The 21,426-nt window shown below is 47.8% G+C and overlaps 2 protein-coding genes across 2 annotated transcripts in view; one reads left to right on the top strand and one right to left on the bottom strand.

Annotated features, from left to right (window-relative positions):
• The window catches only part of T265_10400 (hypothetical protein), a gene marked incomplete at both ends in the record, with an annotated part of 18,040 nt that extends 2,622 nt beyond the window's left edge, over nucleotides 1-15,418 (top strand). The window contains 7 exons of the mRNA XM_009176764.1: nucleotides 1,227-1,371; nucleotides 5,458-5,647; nucleotides 5,877-5,948; nucleotides 6,955-7,272; nucleotides 7,394-7,637; nucleotides 12,344-12,558; nucleotides 15,161-15,418. Of these exons, the coding sequence (XP_009175028.1) occupies nucleotides 1,227-1,371; nucleotides 5,458-5,647; nucleotides 5,877-5,948; nucleotides 6,955-7,272; nucleotides 7,394-7,637; nucleotides 12,344-12,558; nucleotides 15,161-15,338 (1,362 nt within the window). The remainder of the gene's footprint in view (nucleotides 1-1,226; nucleotides 1,372-5,457; nucleotides 5,648-5,876; nucleotides 5,949-6,954; nucleotides 7,273-7,393; nucleotides 7,638-12,343; nucleotides 12,559-15,160) is intronic.
• Nucleotides 8,720-21,426, bottom strand: part of T265_10398 (hypothetical protein) — a gene marked incomplete at both ends in the record, with an annotated part of 42,201 nt that continues 29,494 nt past the window's right edge. The window contains 8 exons of the mRNA XM_009176762.1: nucleotides 8,720-8,871; nucleotides 10,495-10,582; nucleotides 10,805-10,847; nucleotides 15,052-15,079; nucleotides 16,740-16,892; nucleotides 18,971-19,238; nucleotides 20,428-20,653; nucleotides 20,767-20,975. Of these exons, the coding sequence (XP_009175026.1) occupies nucleotides 8,720-8,871; nucleotides 10,495-10,582; nucleotides 10,805-10,847; nucleotides 15,052-15,079; nucleotides 16,740-16,892; nucleotides 18,971-19,238; nucleotides 20,428-20,653; nucleotides 20,767-20,975 (1,167 nt within the window). The remainder of the gene's footprint in view (nucleotides 8,872-10,494; nucleotides 10,583-10,804; nucleotides 10,848-15,051; nucleotides 15,080-16,739; nucleotides 16,893-18,970; nucleotides 19,239-20,427; nucleotides 20,654-20,766; nucleotides 20,976-21,426) is intronic.

Below are 21,426 nucleotides of genomic sequence, written 5' to 3'. Positions count from 1 at the left end.
TATATATATATATATATAACTAAACGAACTTTATGGTTGTACGGCAGTGAAGCATCAGTGCCAACACTGATGTTGCTGTCATTGATGATGATGATGATGATGTAACTTGACTTCGTCCACACGACGTTGACCAATAAAAGTAACTTCTAGCACCATTAGGAGCTCAAAACACCTCGACTCGCTCAGTGGGCTAAGACATTCTGGTCAGTTTGGGTGTGCACAACAAAGGTCACGGAATGTCACCTCTTACACCATCGCAGGCTCAGTTGTCTCATAAACTCAGCAAGTCTGGGTGCCAAAGTTTCGTTCGCCGGTGTCCTGGCAAGGCAATTTCGGATAGATACGTGCTGGAGGAGGGAGCTAACATAATTACAATGTCATTATGCGAGTGTCAGTGAAATTTCCGTTGGGGGATCGGGAGGGGAAGCTGTGTACTGAGGACAACAGCCCAAATACAAAGTACATCCACGCCATTGGGTCATGCCTGCCACCTTCCCTAACCATTCATGTATCCCGTCTAAGTGCTTCAATCCAAGGGAACTTTAGTAACCGGCACTGCTGAGTTTGCTGGTAACAGCTTTCATAGTTGGCCCCAAATCACTGTTTTGTCTATGCTGTGCTTGGTTCTATCTTGTGCGTGGTCGTGTGCGAAGAGCTCTTCGAGGAATTCTTCAGTGTCTATGTCTGGGCCCCTCAGTCGTCTAAGACCAGAGCCAGGTAGTCGCATTTCAGACTGACTGGTTATGTCCACTCGGCAGTTATGTAGGCCGTTCATGAAGCTGTGTACTTTCTGAAAAGCAGTGAATGCTTCCTGTTTTCGGAATTGAGAAAGTTCGTCCATTTGCAGCTCACCTGATTGCGGGACTACTAAGCATGCCGCTTTTCGGAGGTACCGTAACGTCTAAAATAGTTCAGTTGTAATTCTTTTTTTCGGTTCCTAACTGTCATACCAACCGACGGGAGGATGAGGACCGTTATACTGCCACGTTACCGAGCCGTAGACGGGAGCACTGGATATGCTAGAGTTGAGTTCGAACCCCGAGCCTTTCGGCCAGCAACTTTGCGCCCTATCCAGTGAACTATCTCGAGTTCGGCTTCTGAAATTCCAACCTTTTGTTCTTGGGTACAGCTTTGCACAGTCGAGCCAATAGCCTGGATACCTGGATGTAGTGTGAATTAAAGACTGAATATGATTTCGTCGTTCTCTCGCTTTGCATTTCTTCCAGTTGACGCTGGTGACGTTGCTTGAATCAGACGGTAGTCAGCCAACTCACGTTACCAAGCAAACGTTTGCCCACCCAGATGGGGAAGTCATCGACTTGACTGCACTGGCTGCCCAACCAGATTGGGTTGTATCCACCTATTCTGCGTGTGAGTTATTTTCAACATTATCGATTGTTTGCAGGCCAACATATAGTTGGTACTATTGCTACTGTTATTTTTTTATTTTTGGAGAACATGGTCACAAATATGAAAAATAAATTCGGTCGATGGTGTTCGGTGGCCAGTCGTCCCTAATAACCGAACAGCACATCATTTGGACGGATGTGTCACGTGCAGAACACGGGCCAAACGAAGGCACGCCCTGATTGGTCAGAATGCCAGCCAATCCGAGTCAAGCACCTGTGACTCGATGCTTCTCGCCCCCTCACGGAGGTTCTGGCACGACCTTGTGGAACACACTGTGACTACCTTATAAATACAGTTGTAATAATTTTCCTTTGTCTCCATAAGGGGCTGTGTAGAGCTACCGTGCCTTTTGATATACCATAGTGGGTGAAGCAGGAAACCAAGGGACCGATACAGAGTTGCACTACCGTTCAGCAAGTTACAACAGATGGATGTGGAAAATATTGGACTAAACAAGTGGAGTGTTCCATTGGAAGGCGCTCCACCAATTGTTCCATTCTGACAGGATGACTTGGTATGGGAACATACGTGTAAAGATCAGCAGCTGAAGAAAGGACAAACAATGCTAAATGCTCTTTATGGCGCAGTAAGCCCCAGCACAGTCAGGACTCGCAAATCAGGTGAAAAATAATGTCCGTCATACTGGGTCAGGCATAAAAGTCAATGACTAGAGGGGACATTCGATGCCATGCACTGCGCATAAAAGTGTCGCAGGTACGTAGAGAGCCCGAAATGGCGAGCAAACACAAGTCGCTAACTGTGGGGCGAGATGGACCAAGTGGTTAGAGCGCGAATTTACTGGCCGGAAGGTCCGTGGTTTTACCCCTACCTCTCGACTTCCCCCGTCTAGGTTTGGGCAACCTGTCAGTATCCCAGCCCTCGTGCTTCCTTCGGGTGATTGGCAGTTGGGCACCGAAATGGTGCTACAGCTGAACGACCTTAGAAAGTTTCAATCCAGCAACAGCCTTGGCGAACTAAGGAAAGCAGATCGCTCAATATGAAATGATAATCGGCTGGTGAACCGCAGCTCCTCCTAATTCTCTGCACACACTACCCGGTCGTCAGCAGAAACAAAAACACGTACCAAGCCATCGTGGAATCTGTATCCTTGTTGCGGCGTCGACAGTTTCAGGGCCTTATCCATCCCCATGATGAAAAACATTGAGGAGAGTGGATCTCCCTGCCCCGAATCTCTGTGTCAGTGAACCTCGGAATTGGGGAAAACTGCTGCAGAATTTTCCTACGAGTGTGAAATATATCGAGCTAGAGTTGACGGTGCACCAAACACTCCAAACGGCAGATCTGACAATTGTATAATGCGAAACCTTTCGAGGTATCGACAAACGCCAAGTTGAGTTTAGCAGCGGTCACTGGAAAGTGACGAAGCATGGCGTGTAACAATGATGTAACTTTGCATAGCCGTCTTGATGTAGAAATGCAAACTGGAGTGAGCGCAGTTGCAGTATACGGCTCCAGCAATGAAAAAATTGTTCAGCTGTAGCACCCTTTCGGTGTCTAGCTGCCATGCCACACGAAGGAGGCACGAGGGCTGGGATACCGCCCGGTCGCCCAAGCCTAGACAGGGGAATTGAGGGGCGGAAGGCCGGGTCGAACCACGGACCTTCCCGTGAGTAAATTCGCGCTCTAACCATTTGGTCCATCTCGCCCCCAGCAATTAGAAAGCACCTGATGAAAGCGTCAAACAAGAATGGGTGAGATGGAGATCGGTCGCAGTCGGTCCGGTGAAGTTGGATTTGGAACCTTTGGAACTAGGATAATGCGAGCCCGACACATGTGGTGGACAACCTTCAGGTAATAAGAGTAAGTTGAAATATCCAATGAGGGCATTACTGTTGAACGGGTGGAACATCCTGGGCGTGAAGTTTTCCAGACTTGGGGATAAATTACCCATGATAAACGCATCCTACAGCCGACTTCCGCTCTATCAAACTCCAGTTGGACGGTAGCACTGCACGACTTGGCGGCTGTCTACATATTTTGGAACAGAAAGCACTTATTTCCAGTGCTGCCGTGTGTCCACAGGTAGGTGTAGATCCTTCCACAACCCATCGGGCAAATCCCATCTTTAGTAGTATGAAATCTAGATGGTAGCGTAGTTGGCTCGGTGGATCTGCTTTCTGTTGGCCGGTACACGATGGGCTTGCTGAAGAGGGCACCGAGAGGCAGGACTCCACGCGTGTGGAAATGTCTTGAATGCGCTGGGTCCATAAGCGATAGGACTTCTTCCCGTGTGGTAGTGCCACGCTGACCCACTCGGACAAATGTCAGGTCAGTATCAGCGAGCGAAGTGTCGAAATGGGAATCCAAGAGTGGCACGGCACAATCTGTGGTTCGTTTAAACCAGACTCTATAGGCTTCAAATTTAGACAAATAGGCCACTGTTTGACCGATAGTCTCGTCAGAGTCATTAGGTGACTATTCGTCCAGTTGTGCTTGTCAGTAACCAGGTTTTTATGCTGATAGGCGATCGGCCATGAGACTGTTGCCTTACGCCATAAGCTTTCCGGAAACTGCTTGACGATCCACGACCGATTTCACCCCTGTTGCAGCTTAAGTGGAAGTCAGCGCTGACGGAAACTCGCAGACTGCGCCTAACTGATGACCCCCAGGAATGGTGGTCTCACTCATTCTCCGTCTGTCCTAAAATTGGCCAATTTGGTAACCTGCTCATTTGGCCTGGCGAAGCTTTGGTCTCAAAAGCGAAACGTCAAAAGGTACCGATTATTTACCGAGTCCTCCTGAAACAATGACTTCTCACTCGGTTCCAAACTCTTCTCGATTGATTGATAACTCATCTGTGTTCAAAATTTTCTTGAAGGTAGCTAGCTACTCGTATGGTTGCCGAAAAGTGTTTGGCTGCCCACAACCGGTTTCATCATTCCTGGTGGTCATTATTTAGGCGTGGTCCCCGAGTTTCCCTCAACACCGATTTCGACTTGAGCCCCAACAAGGGTGGAACTCCCATTAAAGCCAAGCTGTCGTGCATTTCGCGAGTATCTAGAGCATGTCCATGTACTGCTGCTCTCGCAAGAAGAGGCCACTAGGTCGAAAGGAAGTGTACTCAAGCCTACTCTCCTTGATAGACGGCACATTCGAGACCGAGACTGGTCCTGTGTGTCTATAAGGGATGCCTTCCAGTCATAGGTAATAGACGCTTCATTTCTAGATCGTTTGTTTTCTCTATCATCCGCACACGGTGGATTCACGGCATCTCACGCTCAAACTGATCATGCGATGCACGAACATGGGCAAACTAATACACCCAATGACGGTGACTCAGTTATTACACACTATCAACCGTCCCGTCGTCATGACTCTGGTTCCGATAACCGAATATACGGCTTCATTGGACACTTGTTTGTCTCTGGAACGGTCCTCAGCTGTATGGATGTGTTATATCTGCTGCTGATTCGCTGCAGTGCCTAGTGCCGGAGAAAAAGGACCCACAGAAGGGAACACAACAACTATATTCCGAACATGCGAGTGCGAAGGACACTGTCCGAACTTAGTCCAATGCTGACGCACACGGTCTGACTTTGGTACGAGGCTGTGACGTGCCGCATATTGCGGGGGCGTTGTCTGTCTGATCAACATCTAGCGGAGATTCAGTAGATTTCGGGCATTCAGTGGTTGCTTTCAGGAAGCTGACCTTCCTGATAGGATGCATCACAACTACGTTGTGATAGTGCGAAAATTACTATCAGGTCTACAATAGTCGCCCCTCTGTGACACCCTTTTCGGTGCATAGCTGTCAACTACGTCAGGTTGCCTAAGTCTAGACAGGGACAGTCGAGATTCCGGAGTTCGGCTCGAACCACACACCTTCCGTTTATTAAGTGGACACCTTAACCAAATGTCTAGGCTTGGGCAACCTCTGCCATCGTGCCTCCTTCGGGTGGCGTGGCAGCTAGGCACCGAAAGGGTGTTATAGCTATTAACACGCGATCATGTTGCGATCCGCTATGCGGTATTTCCTATCTACCTCTATTTACTTTGCCCTAAATGTTCCCCCCTCCCTCTGAACAGATTGTATCGATCAGCCGGAACTGCGCAGTGGTGCACGTGTGTGGCGATTGCCCAGCACAGCAAATACCTCCTCTCGTGCTGCTGACGGAAGTGGTGAGTTTCTCGGACTAACGGAGAGAACCGGTGACCCTACAAATACACTGGAATATGTCACCACACTTCCACTTGACCGGTATGCAGGTGTTCGACGGTGAGCTACAGTGCGCTATTCTTGTTTCGGTTACTTATTAGGAGTTTGTGTCGTGGTCTTTGGTTTCTCTCACTGATTTGGGTAATTTTGCATTCTTTCATCACCACTCTTGGAGACCCACTGACTTATCGCTACGCTCCACTTCGCTTCTGATCATGTCTTCAGCAAATGTCATGTACCCATATCTCGATTCCACACCATCAACTTTCGCCTGATGTTTTCCTTTCAGAATCGCTTCTCACCCGTCCTCGACTTGTGCAGATCTGGCTTGTGTTGTCGGTCCACCACGTGACACCACAAGGTAAGCTCAGCATTCGAAACCAATTTGTTGTCGTGCCCACCCGATTGACTGGTACTCAAATTCGAGCAAGGTAATATGGCTGTAATTCCATCCATCACCCGATGAGTGAAACTTCTACCTGAGAAGTCGTTGCTTGAGGAGCCAGTCAACACGTGTGACCGTGATTGAAGGATGAGCGGCGCCATATCATATCCTGTCAAGTGCGAGTTGAACAAACCACTGATCAGCCACTCGTAACCGAACGGTTAAGTGTTCAAACTACTAGCCAGGAGGTCGCGGATTCGAAACTTCGGAGTTTCGTGAGATGCGCACTGTCGATAATTCCCAATAAGGGTGAAACAGCTGTACAGTGCTTCTCGGCTTTTCAGCATAGATTGGCTTCACATACAGGACGAAATCAGCACAAAAATCCCAAATTTCCTCACACTACCAACAAAAGCAGGCTTCCTAGAAATGCAACGCACTACGTGTTTCTATCTTATTTGGCACCAGTGTTGCACAGCAGGGTCGGTCACGTGACCATTGATAAACACGTTTCTGCTGTTGTATACAAACACCAAGATAAAAAAGGGCCTTCGGTTTCAGTAGCACTTTTGCTCTCCTTTTGGACTACTTGATGTTCAACAGCTTCTGCGACCTTTCTGACAGTCCATCTGGTGTGTGGACTTTCAGACGCCGTAGACGTTCGAGAGAGCCGGTGGACGTTAGCGTAATCAGTGTGATTCAATGATTTTTTCATTTCAAAAGGGCACTTGCGTCTGTGTTGTGTAACATCAGTGTTGATCACTGATGTTACACTGTTGATGATGCTGTGTGATTGGTTGATACTCGATGTCACTGCGTGTGCCAACCAGATTCGCGCTTGACGTCTACTGTCACCCCTTTTTCCATAAATTTGTCAATGCTTTTGTCCTCGGGTCATTATCTCAGCAGGTGGGGATCCTAAGATGCGATAGACTCATCCCACAACCTTGTTTTTCTTTTCTTTCCCAAATAATTGGAACAGTTCGAAAGCCGGATTGTCAAGCTCGTCTAATTTGGCCACAAGCTACCTTACTGTTTTGCAAGCTCCATCCGCTTCAGGATCGGGTGACTACCGCGAATCAGCCAGTGCCCAGTTATGCCTTCCACAGTCCCCGTCGGCCATATTCACAAGCCACTTGAGAACCAACCTGGGACATTTGTACAAAACATTCAATTCAGCAGGCCGCTTGGCTATCACCTCGCCACCGTACGCTATACGCTGGTCCTCTTATCAACAGGCCGGACAGTTGGCTGTGGCTTTCGAATCTGGTGTTTTGGGATGGGATATTCGATCGATGAAGTACGTTCTAAATCCGTCCACTCGTGCAGTTTCTAGTCCCAAATTCTATCTAAGATGAGGCTAATAGAAGGCGAACGACACTCCTACACCCTGTGTCCTTGGTGTTTTTTTTCTGTGCCAGACCTTCCTTCTGGCTCGAAGCAGCCCACTGGCCGTGTGTTCGCGATCTGGACTTCAATCCACACCGTCCAAATCTACTGGTCACTGGAGGGGATGATGGTTATATACGGCTTTGGGATCTACGCTTCTTAAAGCCGAAACCCCGCTCGGACGTTTCGGCCACCAAAGATTACAAAACGTTATCCCGCGCGGAATCCGAGTTTTCAACGAAACCTCTCTACTCCATCCAGGCACATTCCCACTGGGTAAGTTTGAGCTGCCCGCTCCGTTGACTCCCCAGTGTGGGGAAAGAGGATACCTAGTCTCTCATCCGTTATCTCCGAACAGGTTGGTAGCCTCAGATGTTTTCAAACCTGTAATAAACGATGCAAAGCGAAAGCTCCGTAAACATATTTGTCGACTTGTTCCTCTTGAGAAACCATCATGGCTTCTTGCTGAGGTGGACTACTTTTGCCACGGAAATCATCCAATGAGTAATGCAGTTTTTTGTGACCAACCTGTAGCGGTGGGCGAGATGGCTCAAGTGGTTAGAGCGCGAATTTACTGACCGGAAGGTCCGTGGTTCGAATCCGACCTCCGCCACTCGACTTCCCCTGTCTAGGCTTGGGCAACCTGTCAGTATCCCAACCCTCGTGCTTCCTTCGGGTGGCATGGCAGCTAGGCGCCAGAAGGGTGCTACAGCTAAACGCTTTCTTTTCTTTCAGACTCCAACAACAGCCTTCCCGTAGAAATGTGACTGGGCGTTGTTTGCTGCACGCTGTTGACAACAGATGCAGGTTTGTCGCTACCACCACAACCAGTTAGAAACAAATATAGCAGTATACAACAAGGGCCAGTGAAGATGGGTCATCGCTCACAGAATCGGTGTTCGAGGGTCTATGCCGAGCATTTCTCGCCAAATTTCAGTGGGCTTTTAGTCGTTCCACAGCCCAAGGCCGTCCCCCAAAAGAGTGTACTTTCTCCTCAGAAAGCCTATGCGTCTGGCCATCTACAAAGCAGGAGGACTCAATAAAGGAAACTACTCACAAGGTTGCTCTTCGACAGCCTACGACGGGTTTCGCCCTTCTTGGGGCTCATCAGGTGGGCGCAGTCCCCGAGTTTCCGTCAACCTTATGATCTACTTGCACCCAAATTGGATCGATTTCAACAAATACTGATTGATTGATTTGCGAATGAGTGTATTTCTCGAAAACAGTCCAATTTGGGTTCAAGCAGAACATAAGGTTGACGGAAACTCGGGGACTGCGCCTACCTGATGAGCCCCAAGAAGAGCGAAACCGGTCGTGGGCTGTCGAAGAGTTTTCAGCAACATTGTGAGTAGTTTCCTTCATGAAGATATACTGCGATATCTCGAATATCGTGCCAACTGAATCATGAGGCGGCCTGTGTGCAGCACATTCAGTTGTAGATTATCATGAACGAGAGATTCATTTGAGTCTCTCGCGAAAACCAAATTGATTTGCAAATTAGTGTATTTACCTAAAACCTCGTTGACCTTACTGAACAGTGGTTTGAATTCTGATGCTAAACACCCGCTTGTTACTACCCGGTACTTCTGTCGGTTTGCTTCGCATTTTTGAACACAACTTGAGGCCTTGTGTTGCCAATTTCGTAGAATATTTATACCGCACTATTTTTTTAATATGCGATGTTTCGAAAGCTATTGAAATTAGGCTACGAGTCAAGAGAGTCCTCAGGTGAGAATCTGTCCACCACTGCACAACTTGAACGCTGATTCTAATTTCGAGTAAAGTTTTCGTTGCAAAGTATATTGAAAATGTGACCTTGGGGCTACCTAAGCCTAGGATGACAACCGATGCTCAAACACCATCTGTTTTCAGATTGGTCATACTACTCCAAGACTTCGTTTTTTATCGTTAATCAGTATCGATTTCCGATAAACCTCTTGAAATCCAAGAACTAATGGAGATTCCACTTGGGATACTTCGAAAGCTGGATGGAACCAAAGGGGGTAATCTTAGTCGCTGTTCACCTCACCAACTTTTTGGTCGCCGCTGTCTAGACCTGTGTAGCCCGGTAACATTTCGTCCTATCCACTGTTTTCATGGTAGTTATGTGATGAAGGCCTGCCATGATCAAAGTCGGGTTGCACAACTAACTATTTTGTAGAGACATCATTGCCGAATACTTCTGGTACTTCTTTTAATTTTTCTCTAACTGTTACATTGATGTCAAAAATCATATATAAAAGAGGCCAAATCGCTCTCCCTCCTCGGTGGCTTCCCTTCGAGGGGAAGTGCGATTGCAGTTTGCGGCGTCTTCGTGCACTGAACGTCCTTCCTAAAATTCAAACGATTTCAAATAACCTAACTAACTCTGCTGCATGGTTTGGCATGCGCTTCACACCTAGAAGACTGGATGAGATCAAACCCACACCTCGTGCTTGTAGGTGAGCCAATCGACGTGGTAGATACATTTGTTTACCTGGGCAGCTGTATCAGTTCAAATGGACTGGCTGGAGATTACCTCTCGAATCGGAAAGGTCAGAGCAGCTTTCGCCAACCTCCGACGCCTATGGCGCCGACATGACGTGAGTTTATCTGTCAAGGGAGGAGTTTACACTGCGGTTGTGCGGTCCACACTGCTTTAGGGATCAGAGACGTGGCCCGTACGCGCAGAGTATATACGGAAAATGTCGGTGTTTGATCATCGGTGTCCCCGAAGCACTGGTCAGGTCTGGTGAGAACGTCGGATTAGAGATGCTGAGGTACGCCAGATGGTCTTAGGAAGAAGGAACTCTCCCGCGGTAGATGAATTACTCACGCTTCATAGGTTGCACTGTTTAGGACGTACTCCGCATGCCAGAAGACTGCCTGCCTCACATAGCTCTTTTCGCCCAGCCCTATGCTGAGTTGAAGTGACCGAGAGGTGGACAGTGTATGACCTGGCAACGAAGTACGGAAACACTAACCAATAAACTTAGTCGAGTGGTCAACTGACGCCTCCTTGGATGGGGACCCCGGGGCTCAAATCGCCAGCAGTTAATGATATTGGCAGAAATAGCCCAATCGCGCAGTCAGTGGTGCTTGTGCATCAAAGCTATCGCCTTCCAATGCATAGCCCTCCAATGCCCGGACAAACTGAACATTTCATCGCCTCCAAGACCTGACCGTATACCCACTCTCCCGTTTTCCAGTGATCGAAACGGTAACAGCTGGAACCAATGTGTCTATGATACACGGTTTATTGTATTGTATTCAATTGAATTTGGTTTATTTATCTACCCAACTTTTTAGTCGCCGCTGTCTAGACCTGTGTAGCCCGGTAACATTTCGTCCTATCCACTGTTTTCATGGTAGTTATGTGATGAAGGCCTGCCATGATCAAAGAGTTTATGTTATTAGCGAAATACACTCATTTGCAAACTAATTTGGTTTTTCGAGAGACTCACCTGAAACCAAGCTGAATCTGTTGTTTGTGATGTTTCCAGGCAACTAAATGTGTTGCACCAGGCCAGGAAACATCACAAACGAGAGATTCAGCTGGGTTCCAGGTGAGTCTTTCGCAAAATCAAATATATTTTCAACTGAGTGTATTTCGCTAATTTCGTGCAATTTGGTTTCACGTAAGACATAAGGTTGACGGAAACTCGGGGACTGCGTCTACCTGATGAGCTCCAAGAAGGGCGAAACCGGTCATGGGCTGTCGACGAATTTTCAGCAACTTTTTCAGTAGTGCATTACAAAGTTTATGTTATTCCATCGGATGAGTCATGTTGACTCATTCACGCACGCAGTCAATTTTAACGGTCAGAGTTCGAACTGACTCAAGTAGTATGGCAGATTGATAGCAAATTCACGGACACCATCAATCGGCTGTCGGGGAGTTTTTACCAATCCTCCCATACAATACTTCGACGAGTTGGAAAACGTCGCACAATAGAGAGCCAATTGATGTTCAACTAAATCCCCCGTTAAGGTTACCTCAGCACAACCTGTGTACAATAGTGTCTTCAGTTTGATGGTAAACTCGGGTTTTATCCCTATACGCTCAAGCATAGCAAAATGCACAGTGGTGGACTGTCGCCAAAGTTCTATCAGTCTTCGTTTACTAATTAATTCTGAAATTCCGAGGTCGGTCGTTACCCTTGTACCCACTTATCTGGCGCGCTTGGTTTCAATCTCGACAACTGTCGTTCAGCTGTAGTACCCTTTCGGTACCACCCGGCGGAAGCATGAGGGCTGTGATGGCGCCAGGTTACCCATGCCTGGAGACAGGGGAAGTCGAGAGGCAGAGGTCTGGTTCGAACCACGTACCTTCCGATCAGCAAATTCTCACTGTAACCACTGTGCCATCTCGCCCCCTCCGACAATTATGATGTGCGTACTACCCAACAGCGAGAACACAGTATGTATCTGATCTAGTAGGCACCCGTTCATATTTAGTCGAATCTATCATTCTCAACGAAGCATGAAAGTTCTTACTAGTCAACTCATTCGCTTTGGTAAATGCCGTCCCATGGGTGATGACCGCGGGACGAGACAAACCAGTGTTTAGTGGTTCTGACAAAAATTACTGTGCCACGCAGCCAATGGCGCCCTCGCGTCACCTTCAATGCGCAGCTCTCACTTGCTGTCCTATCGGACTATCGCCTCCGATGCCCTGTCCACACTGAACGAGGCTGTGGTAGCTGGAACCGAAACACTGAACTGATCGTCTGTGTGGAACTGTGCGAGTTTCTCCACCAACGACTCCTTACAATGAAGTATGCGCAAAATATTCAACGTGTATTGTATACAGTTATCCAAGTAAGTTATTCGAGCAACGTTTGACTCTCCATATTCATCGCCGTTTTCTCCACTGAGCATATGAATTTCCAGCTCGACTGGACCATTTCCCTTACTCCACCACCTAGTCGCATGTAGTTGCATGCCTATAGGATTGTGTTACTGGCTCGATTCGCATCCGTGTCCATCTACGTCACTTGCAGGTCTGGTGTGTTCGATACCATCCAACACGAGATCAACTCCTTCTCTCCGCCGGAAGTGACTGTCGCGTTTACATGTACAGTTTGGCCAGCTTTTCTTCCGATGCAATATTCCGATCCACAGACAATATGAACTCCGATCGTGAACAGCTCAGCGATCATCGTTCGGTTGGCTCGTCTGGCAACAGCGTGAATGGTGAAATCCCCCGAGGAGAAAAGTGGGTTTTTTTTGTTTCTCATCACTTTGGGCTGATTCGTATGAGTTCCAACCACACTTTTCATTGTTGCTAGTGTGAGGAGATTTTGGAATTTGGATGGGGTTTTTGTAGTAACGGTATTTTCCTCAGCTTAGTTCTCGGTCTGAGCCTCCCAAGCTAGCGTTCACGTCAAAACAACCACCAAAGGTGCACAAGGTATATTAACGCCCAAAACGAAGTCAGGAACAGCTGTACAGCGCTTCATATATGTAGCGTAGGCGGCTATAAATTTCTGGAAATTCTGTCGTCATTGGCGTCATTGGCAACCGGCATTCGACCAATGCTGGGTCATAATTGGCTGTTGGGTCCTGACTTTCGACCAATCAGATCTCGGCTTGATGCCGGACCGGCAAGCGTCCTGAATTATTGGCCAATTATGCGTGCGAGGGACTGCTCGGCCGTAGCAGCACCTGAAGGCGAGCGGTAAAGCGGGATCCGTGTGGAATTCCGCCTAATAGTTTTCATCCTCCAAGTAGTTCACCAAAATTAAATTTCCGTCTGAGCAGTCGTCACTCGAGGAGGCAGTCAACACGTACGACCACGTGATATGAATCCCATAAGTAAAGGATGAGTGGCACTGTATCCCGTCTGAGGCGGTCGCGGGTTCGAAACTCTGCGTTTCTTGAGACTGCTAACTATTCCCAAAGTGGATAAAACAGCTGTCCAATGCTTCTCGGAGTTCAGCAAAGGTTGACTTCACTTGAAGGACGAAATCCCCACGAAAAACGTTGCATTCTGTTCAAAATATGCATCGCCAGAAATGGCTTCTGAGCCTGTAGACTGAGCCTAGCTGTATCTGGCAGGCATTATATACGTGCTTCATGTCAAAAATGTCTTTCTATTCAACGACGACTTTGTTTTTCGTAAGATAGATTGAATGGCTGTGCGGACTAAAAAATTGTGGCCGGTTCCATCCCCAGTTACCAAGATCTCCGACGAAGACAGTCCGCCTTCAGGAGTTCTGTCAACTTCGATTGCAGACAGGTATAAGCGGAGAGGATGAATTAACAGAGAGGTGTTAGGCTGAAATATCTATCATGTATGAGGTAGACAATGTCGGTATCGCATCTTCTTTCAGAACCGTGATGAGTTTTATTCTTTAAATCCGTGGATTATCTTCCTATGTAGTACGGGTACGGTGATCCAAATTCACTGGCAGACTACTGGCTGTTTTGGCGTTTTTCTGGAGCTCATCACCTAGCCGTATTCGCTCAATTTCGGGTAGAATATTTTTTTATCTAAGCATCACGACCGTGCAAGTCCATGCGAGCAGTCTCAAACAGGGCAGAACCTGTTGCGGGCTGTTAGCAAATTGTGGTCGGTCATCCGTCACTGCTTACAAAAGCATGCATTAAGTGAGTTCCTCGAAAAGCCGAATTAGTTTGCAAATGAGTGTATTTCCCGAAAACAGTGCAATTTGGGTTCAAGTAGAACATAAGGTTGATGAGAACTCGGGGACTGCGCCTATCTGATGAGCCCGAAGAAGGGCGAAACCGGTCGTGGGGTGTCGACATCAGCAAATTAATGAGTGGTACATTACAAATATATACATGTATCGCGATATCTCGAATATCATCGTAGCGACTGAAACATGAGGCGGCCTGGTGCAGCACATTCAGTTACCTGGAAACATCACAAACGAGAGATTCAGCTGGGTTCCAGGTGAGTTAACAAACGAGGAGTTCCCGGTCACTGTTCAACCGGAAATTAGCTACGGATGAACCATCTATGCTGCTTTGGTCTTGTTCTTCCTGTGCTGAGGGATCGGCCGGTGCTGCCGTAATATTTTTTCATTAAAAGAAGGCGCAGGTTGGATAAGGTTCAAACTGAGCAATGGAACCGTAAACAGTCCGATAATGAGTTCACCAGGTTCGTCCATGTCATCTCCAGGAGTGGAATTACTCGACAACAGGCGATTTCGTATGAGCGCGAGATAGGCTGACTTATTGTTCAGAAGGTCCGAGGTTCCCACCCAACCTCTGGATTTCGACTGCTCCTGTCTACGCTTGGACAACCTGCCAGTATAGCTCATCCCTCGTTCCTACTTCGGGTAGCATAGCAGCTAGGCACCGAAACTACGTTAGGGCAAAACGACCGAGTTGGTCGATTGATGCCTCACTCACAGTGTCTCCATTCACCCGTTCTTATCCCATTACTTCTGCTGAGTCGTTTGATTTTCTACACTATTGGTTCATCTATCCACATATGGCGATGATCCGAACCATGATACATATGTGAACCGTTCAGCTGTAGCACCCTTTCGGTGCCTAGCTGCCATGCCACCCGAAGGTTGCACGAGAGCTAGGATACTGCCAGGTTGCCCAAGCCTAGACAGGGGAAGTCGAGAGGCAGAGATCGGGTTCGAACCACGAACCTTCTAATCAGTAAATTCGCGCTGTAACCACTTAAACCATCTCGCCCCATGATACATATGTACCGATTTCTATAATAAACTAGTGGACCTTCAGCCTGCTGACACCATCTTTGAATTATTGTTACCCTATAACGACGGTTTAGTCTGTATGCGTGCGCAACAAGTTACCGTATTCCCTTTCCAAAACAGGACTTCTGATGGTCCCATTGGAAAACTGGAACAGCACGAGGAGAGCGTTTATGCAGTCGACTGGAGTCCGGTTGACCCGTGGTACTTTGCCTCGGTGAGCTACGACGGTAATCTGTTGATCAATCAGGTCCCAGAGCCGGTAAAGCTGAATATCCTACTACACACTCAGGAAGAGTGACCCTGTGATATGAACGGCCCATTTCTTCGTGATAGTGTTTTTTCCATTTGTTTCTCATAAAATATATTATACCTTTCGTGAATTTTTTTCATCAGACTTCCATTTGATCTCTGAAGACTATGCATTTGTGACTTTTCATATCCAAGATTTCGGTTCACATCTATGGTTAATCTGAGTAAACGTTCTTCAGCAATGCACAGCAACGCCAGTGCCGGTTGACTGTCCACGAGACTGTCGACCGCATACTTTAGAACCCTCATCATAGGTGCGCAGTGCTTGGAGATTGTGAATCCTCAAGATCTGGACGCAGGATTTCAGGCTTCAACAGGCATCAGGGCGTTCTTGATGCCAGTCCAAGACCGACTGTTTTCGCACCTCGCCCGCGGTTGAAAGGTCTGACCAATTTTGCAGCCAAGATGCTCGATTCAGCTCAGTTTGCCACCGATCATTAAGGGGAGACGATTGCGCTCACGGGACTAGATCATTCTCTTCCAAGAGTCATTGGTAGGACAGGCTCGCAATCGGAGATATACTGTACTTGCAAGGAAGCAATGAACATCTACAGAGGATCTTCAATCAAAAGTTTACTTGGGTGGGTCAGCGCGAGAATTTTACCGACTCTGTTTCACCGAAACTGCACGACGGAGCATCGAAGGTTTGCATGCCGGAAATATTTCCGGCACAGAGTGACTCATCTCGTCAGTATCCTGTGGGATCGGTTTCTGGGAAGAAACGTGTGGGTGGGTGCACAAATGTGCCCTCCAATGTCGGTTTGGCTTGGGGAAATAAACACATTCGGTTGAGCTACGTCTGACCTTTATTAGTTGTCCACTGTTAAGACGGATGCCCGAAGACCGAGTCCCCTTCTAGTCACCTCCAAGTTTGTTTGTAATGTTCCTGTGGAGCCTGACAGAACAACGAGCACGCATTCAACCTTCTTCAAAACTACGAGAAGACAACGGACGAGATATCAACATCTCTCTTCAGCTAGTCACGTAAAACGTACATTCACAGCTTTACTCACTGGCAAATAAGGTTAGAACAAAAAAGGGGCAGACATCCAGAGGGAGGACGGAATATTCGGGTGGTAGTGCCAAGGTAGACAGGTGTTCTGAGTCAGTAACTTTGGCGCACATAAAATTGATTGTCTCAGCTTGTTCAACACTCTCGCGGAATGCTAACATCCGAGCATCTGACGGCCCATCAGAACACACACAAAATGGTCGCTTTAATGTAGACAACAGATTGAGAGAGCTGTAATTCAACGGTGCCCGAACACACATAAACAATATTGACCGCATATTCTTAGTCTCTGGGTCACCTTTTCGGACCAGTTCCATTCAGCAGACATTCCAGTCCGTGGTCGGGACTCGATTGAACGAATTCGGTCAGCTGTTAAACCCCTTCGGTGGCTAGCTGCCATGCTACCCGAAGGAAGCACAAAGGTTCGGATACTACTAAGTTGCCTAAGCCTAGATAGAATTAGTGGAGATGCAGAGGCTGGGTCCGAACCACGGACCTTGTGGTCAGTAAGTTGGCACCCTAACCACTGAGCTACCGCGAGTGAACGAATTCATGCCATGTGCAAAAGAGAACGTTTGGTTACTTCCGGAGCTAAGGATTACGTGTGGCTTCTTGCACATCAAAATTTCAGGGAACCTGCGGCAACTGTCCCCAGCGTCATGTTGGGAACCTACGTCAGTACTCGGTAATTTGGTCAGCAGGATCCTTCCGACGTAGAAAAAACCACATGAACAGCATTCGCGTTGAGATGATTTTACCTGTGTGAGGCCCTGTCCGTCGTGTCACATTCCTCCCCTCACTATACTGCGCTGCCGGTGTTCCACTACATCTTCGGGGTGACGTTTTAGCTGAGCATCACATTGGGAAGAGATCGGTCGTTCCGCTGTTACCACGGTGGTAGTACGGTTGCCCCTGTAACATGGCGAATTAGTCTTGGGGATGTTTGGTGTCGTTACTCGTTAAACGGATTCTCGGTCTGTTTATCGCGTGTGTTTTCAATGAGTGTCGACATTCACGCGGAGTTGATTTCAATGCAACCAGTAGTGTGCTGTTTTCCAGCTCGTCCTGGCAAACTACTGTACACCTTCACTCCCTATCCCATTCATTTTGATCTGGTTCTCATGTCTAATTCACACTACAGCAAACTTGAAAACAGGCTACTTATGACTTGACAGGAGCTACTGCGTTTCTACCTGGTCCAAGATGCAATGACCCTAACTTGACCTTGAGATAAGTTCTTGAACAGAGCGGCCTTCTTTCCTGTATTATCAAAAATTATGGCAGTGCTTGACGATTAAAGGGCTCCCTACTAAATTCATCCCTTATGAGGGCACCTTACGCGAGGGCCTGTGCGCAAACAGCAAGAGTTCACCACATCCAGCGGGGTAAGACAAGGCTGCCCTCTCCAACTTTGTCGTTTGCGTACTGCTTGGAACTTCTGTGCTTGACACTGAGACCCCAGGGATCGAAGTGCTCGCAGGGCGTCCGCTCACAGACAATGACTTCACGGATCATGTCACTGTTCTTGGTTCAGATCCCTCAAAAATGCAAGCTATTCCGAATAAGTCAAACTATTGTGCGCCTTGGTATGCGCCTCGTCTACAGTGTAAAGTGCTGCTAAGAAAATGAGCGGGATCAATCCCAAACCGGCCAATCGACGTGGTAGATAAGTTTGTCTGTCTGGCCATTTGTGTAAGTTACGGTGGGCTGGCTGAGGGCGGGAAGATCACGGCAACTTTTGCCAACCCTCGGAATATATGGCACCGGCGAGGTGTAAGCTTGAACGCTACCGATAGTGTACACTGCTGCGGTTCGATCCGTAATTCTTTATGGATCGGAAACTAGGCCTTTACGCGATGAGGAAATACGGAATCTGTCAGTATTGGTCATCCGTGTGTCTGAAGCATTGGACAGTTCTGGTGGAAGCATCAGATGAGCAATCCTGAGGTGGGCTGATTGGTCTTTGGAAAAGGAACCTTCCCACGATGTGTTAGTTAGTTACTTCCGGATATGTACTTCGTATGCCAGAGAACCGTCTGCCCCGGAGAGCTCTATGATTCGATAAAGAAGTAGGAAAACACTAACCAGTACACTCAGACAGGCCAGCAACTATCGTCTCACTAAGTAGAGACCCCGGGGGTCAACGGTTAGTGTCACTGGCTTGATCACGCAGTCAGTGGTGCTCGTGCATCGAATCTGCTGCATTTAGTGCGTAGCTGCTCAGTTTTCCGCCCCTTCAGAGCAACATATGATCCGAACTAACCGACATCACCCCCAATACTGGACTGTCTTCCACTTTCCAATGACCGAAGTCAAGTGACTGAAGCAAGCAACTGAACTGACATAAGTCAACTTGCAATCGTAAGTTTTCCGAGCCTTCTTCATGTGAGGCCAATCCCATTCAGGCTCGAAGTTCAGCCTTTTGGACACAATCAAAATGACTTGCTATTCTGCAGTTCGCCAGTACGGTACTTTCTCAGGAGATAAGTTTCTAGAGAGCGCATGGTGTTCTCGGCAGCCTACCGTGAAAACGGTTATCCGCAGCTGCATGGCTGTTCCACGCGAATAGCCTACAAACCCGTGAGAGATGACAGAGATCGAATACCTACCCGTCACGAAGAGACTGGACCTTACCGTGGTGTGGCGGCGGCCCATTGAGCTATACTGGGAGATGTCCGCACGACACTCACAGAGTATCATACCAGGTTGGACCATGGGTTGAGCTCTGACGAACACAGTCTCCCGGCCCTTCTTGTTGAGGGTTGGAACATGTATGGCGACGTGTTCCGTAAAAAAAATGGCAATGCGCTTGCATTCCCAGACGAACCCAGCTGCCTTGCGGTTGGGCTTTTGAGCCAAAGGCTTTAGTTGAGGACCCTAATCGTCCTCCTATCTATGTGTGGGCGCCCTGGCAGTATCCCAGCCCTTGTACAACCATGACATACACAACTAACAATACCTACACAAGCAAAAATGAGTCTACTTCAAACGCTAAAGTCCAACTCTCTAGTCCCGCCGTATGCAATCCGACCGACCAGTGCCTAATCGAAAACATCCAGGGATAGTCCCAAATCGACGTTTTGGGGGCAAAAACAAAACCAAAGAGTCTTTTGTATCAGAAGCATCAAATACGCAAGGACGGACTGTACAAAAGAAATGCATAAATATGTAAAATTTCAGTCAACTGGATTCAATTCCCCTCATAGTTATTGGATCCCATTCTACTCGTGGCTTCTTTTCTCCCGTGGAGTGGTTTGGAGTCTGCGAAGGAAAATCAAACAGAAACGAGAGCTACATACTGGATCGGCAAATGCAGATATTCACAGATCAGAATCCCCCTTCCTTAGGCATTTTTTATGCAGACAATATTCGGATGGGTTACCTCTGTGCGCAGAAAAGGTTTGGTGCCATATCGTTTAAACGAAAATCCACCGTAACATGGCCAATTTCCATGAGAGCTCTGTCTTTGACCTATCAGCATTGGCTGCCCCACAGTTCCAAGAATATTTCCAAGGTTGGCGTGCTAGTGGAAGCATAATAACAGTTTCAGTTTCATAAGGGAAACTACTCACAAGGTTGCTGAAAACTCGACAACCCACGACCGGTTTCGCCCTTCTTGGGGCTCATCAACGAGAGATTCAGTTGAGTCTCTCGTGAAAACTAAATTGATTTGCAAATGAGTGTATTTCTCGAAAACAGTGCAATTTGGGTTCAAGTAGACCATAAGGTTGACGGAAACTCGGGGACTGCGCCTACCTGATGAGCCCCAAGAAGGACGAACCCGGTCGTGGGCTGTCGAAAAGGTTTCAGCAACCTTGTGAGTAGCTTTCTTTATGAAAATATACTGCAATATCTCGAATATCTGCCAACATGAGGCGGCCTATGTGCAGCACTTTCAGTTGTAGACTATCATAAACGAGAGATTCAGTTGAGTCTCTCGTGAAAACCAAACTGATTTGCAATGAACCCCAATGACGGGTTCATCCGGTGTCCCCAATTGCACACAAACATACAATGACGTTTTGAGCGTGATAAAAAAAAGGTTCGCGGTCGGAGGTGAGCCTACCTGATCAAGGTTGACGGCGGAACGCTTGCGTTCCAGTTGACTTTCCTGAATGTAGGAGGGAGTGGAGTTCTGTGCGACCGGATCACCACCCGACTCAACGGCAGTAGCTGTGGGAAAACTCGTCGTGGACGACGTTGATGCCATGCTGCCCACCAGTATCCGCGCCGCGGCTGGATTTCGCGCGGGACGACACCGTTGTGCCTGTTGCTGTCGACGAAGTTGTAGTCTGGAAGCAGAAAGCAGGGTTTGTTAAAGCCAACCAATCGGGTGAGCACAAATACAGCATGTTTCAGATGAATTCAGGCGTTTGTAGTTGGTTTCATATGAACAGTGGCTTACCGTTTGACCAGTTCATCATCGTCCAGTAACAGAGATACCATGTCAGAAGAGGTTAACTGATCAGTGCTTTGTTTGGCTGGCAGCAAGCTCCTGGCTCCGTTATCCTGACCTGAGTGGATAACCATCTGTTGCATGGCACGTTTCTCCTCGGCTCGTTGCATCATACGTCCCTCGATAGTGTTTTGACACACCAAGCGATAGACAGTTACCTGCACAGAGGTGAGGAAAGGTTGAACTACTGCACAGCTACTCATTACCCATTCTCCGGTTAATGTCATACCCAGTACCAAATTGGAAGACCTACGTAGATCGAGGTGTGTCTGTTGTACAGCATTCTCGTCAACACGGACTTACCTTGTTCGACTGCTCAACAAGTAGGCCCCAGCGGTTTTCGAAAGCCGTCACTTATATTTAGACAAATGACATGGTGTTCAATGGGGACTGCTCGATTGCTTCCCTACAAACAGCCAGTGTCAAAACGAATACCCAAGCGCCATCTGTCTACCAAACTGACCATTAATAGACTGCTGGGATGGACGCCGAAGCTGGCACTCAAATCCCTGCTGGTGAGACACTTCTTGACCTTGAGTATGCATTATCCCCAACTTCTTAGATGAAGAGAAAGCAGGGTTAATGGCATGTGCTTTAATCTACGATGTG

Source organism: Opisthorchis viverrini (assembly GCF_000715545.1).
Source record: "Opisthorchis viverrini unplaced genomic scaffold opera_v5_371, whole genome shotgun sequence".
NCBI lineage: Eukaryota > Metazoa > Platyhelminthes > Trematoda > Opisthorchiida > Opisthorchiidae > Opisthorchis > Opisthorchis viverrini.
The sequence above is the reverse complement of the archived record's forward strand: the minus strand, read 5'-3'. Positions and strand labels throughout refer to the sequence as shown.